Below are 10,230 nucleotides of genomic sequence, written 5' to 3' on the forward strand. Positions count from 1 at the left end.
CGTGGATGCAGCCTTGGCATTGCGGCTCAAAAAAATATGGGAGAACTTTTATCGGTATCTACAGGTCTATGGCTCGTTATCTATCTTTTGCTGCCTTCAGAAGAGTACAAGATTATGTTCTGGAAGAAGAAAAAAATTGAAGACCTCGAAGATTTGTTACTATCTTTTAGACTTTATTTTTTAATCGTTGGAGTCAGTTCATGTATCTCTACCATGTACTATTTGTTGCTATGAATATATGTGGTATTGATTGTTAAAAAAACCTTTTTAACCTACCTCAAATCCAGCCCAGTACCAAATGCCTCCCCGATAAATGGGTCGGGCCGCTCGGATGGCCTAAGAGCATCTCTAGCAGAGCCCGAAAAAACGCAAACTGAAAAGCGCGAGTTCAGTTCACCGAAAACGCAAGTTCTGTCCAATTTCGCAGTGCCGCAGAATAGAACCCGTAAACGAAACTGAAAACTGGAATTCGAATTGGCGCGGGTAAGTTTAAGGCGATGATCATAGTTCATACATGAAATAGATGCGTCAATTGTGCATCGATACATACATACTGCGGGGAATTGACATTATACTAGTACACCAGCAACCTAACCTAGCTAAAATGAGCAAAATGCGGCCTACTAGCTATGGCGCGCGCGGCGGTGCCGGTGCTGGCGGAGATCGTCGATGGCGTGAAGTCTTCACGCCTCGTCCCTGTCAAGCTCGACTATTTCGAGCTTGACCTTGCGGACGCGGGCCTCCCGGCGGGCCGCCTCGTACCCCCGTACCTGGCGGACGGCGTCGGCTTCTTCACGGCGGAAGCGGGCCCTCGCCTCCGCCTCGCTGATGGCGCACGTCTACGCCATCACCGCCTCCTCCTCGTTGCTACCGTGGACGTAGTCCCCGGCCGAGAAGGTTGGAGAGCGCGCGGGGATGAGTTCGTCCTCCTCGACGCTCGGCGCCACGGGCAGCCGCGGAGCGCGGCTGGACTGCCCGGAAGAAGAGCTATCCGCCTGGTTGCCATAGCGGGCGAGCTTCCCTGGGGGCGTGAGCCCCCAGTTGGTCCACCGGCGAGCGCTACGCTTGCGCGCGCCCTCGCTGCGGTTCCACTTCCGCCGCTCCGCCTCGTTGCGGAAGAAGGGCGGACGCGGCGGCGAATCGCCGCCGCCCAAACCTGCGGATCCTCCACGGGAGGCCATCGCGCGGCGGTGGGTGGGTGATTGGTGGCTGTTCCGGCGTGGATTGCTCGTCGGAGCGGGGGTCTGGCGGCGGCGGAGGGAGAGGAGACAGCGAAGGGGAGTAGGGTTTACGAACCGAACTCCCCTCCGCGATCCCTTTTAATAGGGGCCGTGTGGGAAAATGTTCGGGCTCCTGAACTCCGTATTCGGGCCGGCCCATGTTTTCGATCACTGATCGACGCGCGTTTTAGCCCGAACCCATAAATCCGCCGGAAAAGATCGGTTCCGGCGGAATTTACGGGCTCTGTTAGAGATGCTCTAAGGGCTAAGGGACATTTGTTGTCTTTGCACTTTCATCTCCCTTCCCGTTTTCACTCTAAACAAACAAAAAAAATCTCCTCTGGCGCACTCGCATAATCGCATCTGCTGACCCGGCGACCTTCAGGCAGAATTCCCCATCCGCCGAGGGAGCAAATTGAGGAAGATGGCCTCCGAGGACCGTAGCCCGATCCACGCGCCGGAGAAGAAGGAGGAGGCCGCCGCCACCGCTGGAGCTGGAGCTGGAGCTGGCTTCGACGATCTGGTGGACCCACGGTTCCAGTGCTGCGTATGCCTGTGAGTTACCCTGCGTCTTTCTCTCCTCTTTCTTACTCGGTGTGGCCATGGGCAGTGGCGGAGCCAGGGTCCAAAACCTGTGATGTCAAGCTTTAAAAATGTGAAGATTGTTCTTGTAGAGAACATATTTATGTAGACAAATTAAATGGGAGTAGAAAAGATCACACTTTATTGCAGCATAATTATAGTAGATTCCCTTTGCGATTATGTATATCTTCATGATATGACTTCCTAATGTTCAGTTGTTTGTGAAGAATTTGCAACATTTGACCGTGGCTCTCACTTCTTGAAAAATATATCGATATGCCAAAGTTAAGACCTGGCAATAAAAAGTTGCTTCTATAAGAAAGCAATTTAATTAACTCATAAACGTAGAGAATACTGCATAGAATACGTAGAGAAGTCGCTGGACAAAGATCGTGAGGATCAGTCAGAAAGTTATTGTGCTTCCATTACTTTGTTTTGCAGTATGAGCAGACAAACGATTCCCCGATGCAGATGAAAAGTGGGCATGCTAGTCAGTTTCCAATTTTTTTTCACTGAGGAGCGGGGCATGCATGTCTGTGTATTAAACTTTCCAAAACCTGTGTAGTCGCTTGACTACACTGCCATAACGTGGCTCCGCCACTGGCCATTGGCAGATGAATATCCTTGTTCGTGCTGTGCAATTAGTTGGGTCCTGCTGTACTCGTGCTCCTGAATTGTGTGTATCGGTAGTCGATACTTGTGGGGTCTGGACTATCTAGGAATACGAATAACGAAATGTTGCACACTGGTCTGGTTTGGATGAGCAAGTGAGAACGAGACTAAAAAACGTTGACCAACAGGGGAATGATCCCTCCCTTGGCTATACGTTGTTAGGTAGGATGTGACTCTCCCAAACGGATGAAACCTCTGTCCATAAAAGGAGGTCGCAAGTTTCTTTAGTGTCTAGATATATCCGAATTTAGACAAATCTCCGACATCCTTTTATGGATGGCGGGAGTATGATTTAACTTGCATGGTAGATACCTGATGGTGAAACAACATGGTGGCGCTTACTTCTTTCAATAATTCACCTAAAAATATTTCTCTTGGTTGCTTCGCACTTGCTTTTTGACGTGCATTGAATTACGTTGGGTTTGATTCTGCACTAATGTGCTAATGATCTCAAACTCTCCTACTTCTCTTTCAATCGGCTTCGTATACATTACCAGATTGTCTCCCTTTTGCTCTTTGATAAGCATTGAGTTGCAAAGGCTTCAGTTCTGCACAAATGTAATGATGATCTCTAATGCTTGTTTAATACGTCTTGCAGGGAGCTTATCTATAAACCAGTTGTTATTGGTAAGGGTTTATTCTTTACGCTCATCTAAAAGCCAATCGAGTGCACTTCTCAAATCTCATTTAACGTTTGTTGCTGCAGCATGTGGTCATATGTCATGTTTCTGGTGCGTGCATAAAGCAATGGACTACCATCGGCAATCCTATTGTGCAATATGCAGGCAACCTTACATTCATTTTCCGAGTATCTGTCAACTCCTCCATCATTTGCTTTTAAAGCTTGAACCTGTGGAATACAAGAAAAGGGAAAAAGAAGTACTAGGTGAGTGCTCAATGCCCAAAGCACGGGCACCCCTTTGCCTACAAGAAGCAATTTTTTTGCGCATTAAATGTTTATTTATGTTGTCAACACAACATGCGTGGAGATCTGATGTTCTTACAAAACCAAATCATGTTGGGAATTGTTCTTCGGTATTTTTTTTTGCAAGCCCGGAATTCAAAAATACCACCAGTTGTACTGAACTAGAGTATATTCCACAAGTTGTATTCAAATCCATCACATCCAAATTGATTAGTCAAAGTAGGAATCATCAGTGTGGATCAGAACTTAGTGGGGGTATTAGGTGAATATGTTTGAGGTTTTGGGCTGTTGCCTTAGGCCTTGTTTGGATAGCAAATTTTGGCAGAACTAGTTCTCCGTAATCTAGGATAACCATCTAACAAACCAAATCTTGTCTGGATGCTGCAACTAAAACGAAAATAAGCAAGATTGAGTTTCCATAAAACCAGGAAAGTGCGTATTGGAAAAAACGACTATTAGTCTTTTTTGTGAAAACGCGATTAGGCAAAACCAGGGCAGCACCCTGGACGGCAACTGCGTGGTGGCCTGGCCATCTATCTCTTGCGGCGACCTGGCCTCCTTCCCATACAAACCCATCGAGGTCTAGGTCGCCAAGCTCGGCCGACTCCTGGACACCCCCGGCCATGGCGGCGCGCTCATTGCTGGAGACGGTTAGGGTACTCCTCTAGGCTCATGGTGCCGCCGCTTGCCTGCCACCCCCGGACCGCTGCCGGCAGCCGCACCGTCTACGGTAGCTTGAACATGCTCCACCACGAGCCCACGACGAGGTAGCGCTGATCTTCATTGTCGCCGTCGGCGGTGCTCCGAATCGTCACGAGGACGGCAATGGCATGTGCTTCGTCCTCGCTGCTGACGTGCTAGATACATGGCCGAGCAGCACAGAGATAGCCAAACATGTCTGGTGGACGGCAATAACATGTGCCGCCTGTGCATTCATCGTCGCCACTAGCAGGTCAATCGCAGCTATCTCAGCGGCCAGAAATCCTGTCAGTGCTGCCTTCAGCTCCTTTTCGGTTTCATGAAATCCATGATCCCATGGTCCATGAACTGGTGTACTAGGTCTTGTTGTCATCCAGTTCAATGTAGAGTACAAGATTGGGAGATCCGGTGACTGCCCCCACAGGGACTACAAGTCAATTCAAACTTTCAGAGGCAGGTGGTACAGTTCTCGACCTCAACTCACGGCCTATCCTTGCGGCACGCCGGCCGGCACCGTGGCACCAGCATGTGGCCGCGCACGTGTGCACCTTCGCCGGCACCAGCGTGTGGCCTCTCACGGGAGCACCTTCGACGGCAACAGCCATTACCGGCGACTGCAGGCCCTTGTGCATGTCATGTCTTGCACTACACATCATTAACCATCCAAACACTATACTGTAAAAACGTGCTTTATGCCTGGAGTCACCGAAGCAAGTTTTTTTCTTGAACGCACTCTAACCGAAAAACTAACTAAAACTGGTTTTGCTAAAAATCCTTCTTAAACTCGTTTTCTAAAAACTAACTCCAAATCCTCCTGATCCAAACAACCACTTAGGTTTGGATTTTCCCTACTCGTTACGATCTAGGCCATTGGTTGGGGGAGGGAGGGGATGACAATAGTATTACGGCAAACAATGTACCTTGACTAATAATCTGCTTTTAAGTTGAGGGGACGCCGGGACGATGGTGAGGACTTACTGGGAGCGGGCAGCTATGACGGGGGAAGCAATGACAACAGTATTACCACGGACCGAATCAGAATTCTCAGTAGGTAAGATTCGAGATAGAAGCGATTGGTAGGAAAATCAAACTATCATGTTGTTTTCACATTTCGTTTTTGAACCTACAAATATAGCTGAACTAAAGAAAATTAAAAGGGAGTTGGAACAGATTAGCAAACAATGTACCTTGACTAATAATCTGGTGGTAAGTTGAGGGTACGTTGGGATGACAGTGAGGATGTACTTGGAGCGGGCAGCTATGATCAGCGGAGGCCGCAGTACTACTCGGCCTCTTGGTCAAGCAGGGACTCAAGTCTAGGTCGGCCACTACAGGCTACACTGACCGGTGGCAGGAACCATGGGACTTTGGAGACGAGATCCATCGATATACTAGGGTCAAAAAGACGAGGCGTCCGAGTTACTAGATGATCGCCTATACATGCGCAGTCAGGCAAATGTGCTACTCCCTCCGATCCATAATAAGTGTTTTAATTGTTTGTTCTAGACTATTGCTTTGGGGTGAGGTACTAGCAATTATGTATTTCTATTCATCTATGGTCATTAGCACATCATACATGTCCTAATGCTACTAGCGCCTGCTGCGAATCGTTAGGGGGACGCGCCCACTACAGTACATTTTGGAAATCAGATTGCTTTTCACATTCTAACACTTCTTTCCATTATTTTTATTAATTAGCATTCCTCACATGTTGCTTCTTATGAAGTATTATTATGTTCTAATTACGTCACAATTCAGAGACAGAGAAGAGCAATGGTACATACTCTCCACAAAATATTGACCTCTTATACTCTAAGGACAATAATTATGGTAAGAATTCTGCTATGTAACTGCAATAATATCTGCCTCAGTTTAGCCTTTATTTATAAGCCATGCTGCTTTTTCAAGAAAATGGAAAAGATGGAGACAGCAAGCTTGAAGGTAGCAAAATCGGATTTCCAGGTGAAGATTCAGTTGATGTGTCATGTCCTCTCTGTAAGGAGTTGCTATATCAACCTGCTGTTCTTAACTGTGGTCATGGTAAGCTCTAAATTTAGAATAAAAGGTTGTTCACATTTTGTAGTTTTTATTCTTTGTAGAAACTGACTTATCTTGGTTTGTGAAAAGTATATTGTGTGTCTTGTTTGCCTTCCTTGGGCGATGTGGCATTGAAATGTCAAGTTTGTGGAGGTCTTCATCCCGGAGGTTTTCCCAATGTTTGTTTAGATCTTGACCACTTTCTGGAAGAATACTTTCCATCTGAATATGAATCAAGACGCAATAAACTTAAGTTTGAGAACAGTCAATACAATCCGGAAGGATCATCTTCAGGTAAGTTCTTTTTTTCTCAAGATCAAATTCACACAACATAATATAGCTCTCTACCCAAAAAAACATAATACTGTACATCAAGATCACACAGAGCTAATCATGAAATTTTTGTTTGACTTGCTTGGTTTAGCTAAATGTGGCATGTAAAATTGAGTTGTTTGTCCTGGGTTATCCATCTTGATGGCTTTTATCTGCTACTAATTTTTGGTACTTGCATTTTCCTTAACAGTGCCTTGTACTTAGAATAAGCACCCATAATCATGCTTATAGCTTCAGCAGTTATGTCGCCACTTATTTGATCAGTAAAAATACCGTTAACATAGCAGTTTCAATATGAAATACACTCTGAGTGTCAGGGACTCTTTTAGAAAAATGATACAGTATCTAGTTTGTGTCAGCGACACTACATAAAATGATTTAGTTCCATTTAGTGTTGGTTTTCCCACGAAAATTTGCATTTAGGAAAGATTTTTGGCATAGTTCATGTCGTTAACTTTGTGCCCACCCAAGGCATAATTTTTATATGGATATGTCTAGATCCATTATAATTGGTCAACGGTTTTAGATATTATTATATATACTGTGAGCTGTGGAGTGTGCAGTCGAACTGTTCGAGTAGGGATCACAGTTTGTTGTGGAAATTACCCACAGAGTTTGAAACAACCATGGATTATGAAACGAGAACTGGCATAGGGGTTTGGCACCACATGAGCGCGAGTGAGTTTCTGGTACCGTTTTGTTTTAACTGTCTAGCATAACTCAACGTGGTATCATATTATTTCTTCCAAAAAAATCTAAGGTAGAGTCTGCATGGATAGTTTTGGGTTTTCTTCTGTTTCTTTAGTCATAGAGAAGCTCACACGGTGATTACTTTTCTTTCATGAAGGTGCAACTTGAGATCTTCGTAAATCATGTTTTGAAATGAAGCACATGCCTGATTCATTTTTTCTTACTGAAGTCCTGTGTTTTTTGTGGTTCAGGTACTTCATGCAGCAAAGATAACATGGATAGACAAGCAAAAGGGGGAACTAATGTACAGAAGAATCTGAACTTATCAAATGTTCACATTGGAGTTGGATGTGACTCATGTGGGGTAAAGTTCAGAAACTTTTCGTTAATTAGTCAAGCATACACCCAGTGATTAATCCCATACCAATGGAGTGACACTATTGGTAGATATAAGGGGTTTTTTCACAAATTCCAAATGGTTTGATGAGTTTGTATGTTTATTTTGTTGCCCCCTTAGTGTTATGTGTATATCTCCCATTATAGCATCATTAATGTTACCCAACAAATAAAAAGCCTGTTCAGGTAGTCCTTCTAGTTCCCAGAAAGAGTTTGATAGTTGATACCCTTAGTTGTCTCTGCAAGACCAAGGGCTGGTAAATATATTTTTGTCAAGATGAACCATTCTATATGTAATGTGCATGTACTAACCAAAAGATGCCTTTACTTTAGTGTTAGGCCTATATCCAATTAGTCATTTTCACGAATAACTTGTACTAATCTTAGTACACGTATCCATTAGTATAAATACTTGAAAGTGTCACATAAGGATGTAAGTAGGATCCCGCCAATATCACGATCCCACTTATAGCTCATTTATTGACTTTTAATTCAGAATTTTGGACCAGACTTTGAACTAAGAAAATTTCAGATGAACTATAAGTGGGACATTGGTGGGATCCACTTGGCACCTTAGTGCAGTGTTCGTGTTCTGCTATACATGACACCAGTCTTGTTTCATTCTTTTTCTTAGACCTATCATTACATGTTTGCCAAAACTAGTTATATGTATGTACAAAATGACAGGCTTTTCATTCTTGCACTCTTAGAGGACTTATTACAGAGTTTACGTTCCATTTAATAAGCTTGTGTTCTACCATCCGTCTTATGACATTTTTTAAATATAAACACAGTTTTACATTTTTCGGAAGATATTACACTACTATGAAATGTAGTATTCCCTCCGTCCCAAAATAAGTGACTCAATTTTGTCGGTTATTTTGGGACCGAGGTAGTAGTTCTTAAATTGAATGCAGGGTGTCAAAAACTAGAAATGTTGCAAGATTTCATCTAATTTTAAATTTATGTGCTCACTGACTAACTGTTCAGTCATAGACACTACCAACTTTTGTGGTCTCTTATTCAAAACAAAACCTCAACACAAAATCCAATTTGGAGATATTGATAAGCATCGTTGTATCCTAGCTTTAATTATCATTTTTTTAATTACTCTCATCCTTTTGGTATGACGGAATTGATGATTGGACCTTGCAGGTTTGCCCGATTATGGGCATGCGTTACAAATGCAAGGATTGCACAGAAAGAATCGGGTTTGACCTCTGCGGGGAGTGCTACAACAACAGATCAAAACTCCCAGGCCGCTTTAATCAGCAGCATACCTCTGACCATAGGATGGAACTCGATAATACAAGACTCTATGGAGGGCTGATAGCACAATTGGCATTAATTGGTGCTGGAGGTATTGGTGAAGCAATAGCTGACGATCATGAAATAGAAGATGACACTGACGACGATGCTGAGTTGCTGTAGAAATCAATCTTTTGTAAGCGTAGCTGATTCTGGGAGGGAGGCTTGAATTTTGTGGGAGTCAGGGTACATGAATGTAATAATACTGTTACGTGCTATATCGTCCTTGTTTCCTTTTGGGTCCAAGGGTCAGTGTCTTGTTTATGCTTTTGTAAATATAAACTTATATTTTGGTCTTCCATCTCAAATAATAATAAAATTGCACATCGTAGAGCAAATGCTAGTAACAAAGAGACCTATTGATTTATATCATAGCCATTAACAAGTAAGGTTTGTTATCAGTCTGCTCTGAATTATAAGATGTTGTACTACCCTGGATCCATAAAAATTATTGGGAATTACTAAGTTAGTTCAACTTTTGTACTATCTTTCCATTTACAGGTAGTGGTTTTTTCTAAATTATACTCCGCGCGCACGACTCCTGCACGCATGCCGCTGTAGTCTCCGCGCCATGGACGCGGTCCATGGACTGGACGACGACCTCGTCTACTCACGCGTCGTTGCACCGGAGAACGCCATGGACAGCGACCTCGAGCTCCTCATGCGTCGTCGGGTCGGAGGATATGACACCTCGAGCTCGGCCATGGAATACATGGATGACATCTCCCCACCCACAGCCGCGCACTCCCGCCCAGGCCTCCGTTGCAAGCCGACTACCACGTACTTCGGCCGCCGCGCGTTCTAGTCGTTGCCCGGCTTGCGCCAGACGCTTCCCCTTTCTCGGTTGTCGCCTCCACTTGCCCCTCGCCGCTGATATGGGAGAGATCTTCCCGGTGGCGGATTCATCACCGGCGAGATAGATTTGTCCATGGTGTTGCCTTCATTATTGGTAGAGAAGATCATTTGTTGAAGGGATTTTTTCGATGTTACATAGGGTGTCACGTTATGTGCTACTCGTTGTCGTTGTACACGCACGTGCAAAGCGATACAATGATTTTTATGTACATAATATAGAGAGATTGCGCCAATGTTACATACATTTTCCTATAATATTAGATAAGGTAGAACCCTAGAAGAAATAGTAGATATACTGTAGAAAAATATTGCAAAACGATGTAGTAACATTTACACAGAAAAAATGTTACAACCGGCCATTCCCACTTGTTGAGTGCAAGAAAAAAACGCTTATGTTCCGTGTCGCTCTCGCGGGGACATGGGCAACTCCCTCCTCTCCCCCGCCTCAGGCCACTCTCTCCTCCTCCCCCTGCTTCCACCGCCGGGCAAAGCCTATGCGGTGCCGGCGGCGGC

General features: G+C 44.6%; 1 protein-coding gene across 1 annotated transcript; it reads left to right on the top strand.

Moving 5' to 3' along the window:
• Positions 1 to 1,525: 1,525 nt before the first annotated feature.
• Positions 1,526 to 9,200, top strand: LOC124665460 (E3 ubiquitin-protein ligase PRT1-like). The gene is made up of 8 exons (XM_047202876.1): positions 1,526 to 1,775; positions 3,073 to 3,101; positions 3,181 to 3,360; positions 5,857 to 5,928; positions 6,007 to 6,138; positions 6,226 to 6,429; positions 7,410 to 7,522; positions 8,710 to 9,200. Exons 1-8 carry the CDS (start codon positions 1,645 to 1,647, stop codon positions 8,983 to 8,985), a joined length of 1,137 nt encoding a protein of 378 aa, XP_047058832.1. The 5' UTR covers positions 1,526 to 1,644; the 3' UTR covers positions 8,986 to 9,200.
• The last annotated feature ends 1,030 nt before the right edge of the window (positions 9,201 to 10,230 follow it).

This window comes from Lolium rigidum, chromosome 6 (assembly GCF_022539505.1).
Source record: "Lolium rigidum isolate FL_2022 chromosome 6, APGP_CSIRO_Lrig_0.1, whole genome shotgun sequence".
NCBI classification, from domain to species: domain Eukaryota; kingdom Viridiplantae; phylum Streptophyta; class Magnoliopsida; order Poales; family Poaceae; genus Lolium; species Lolium rigidum.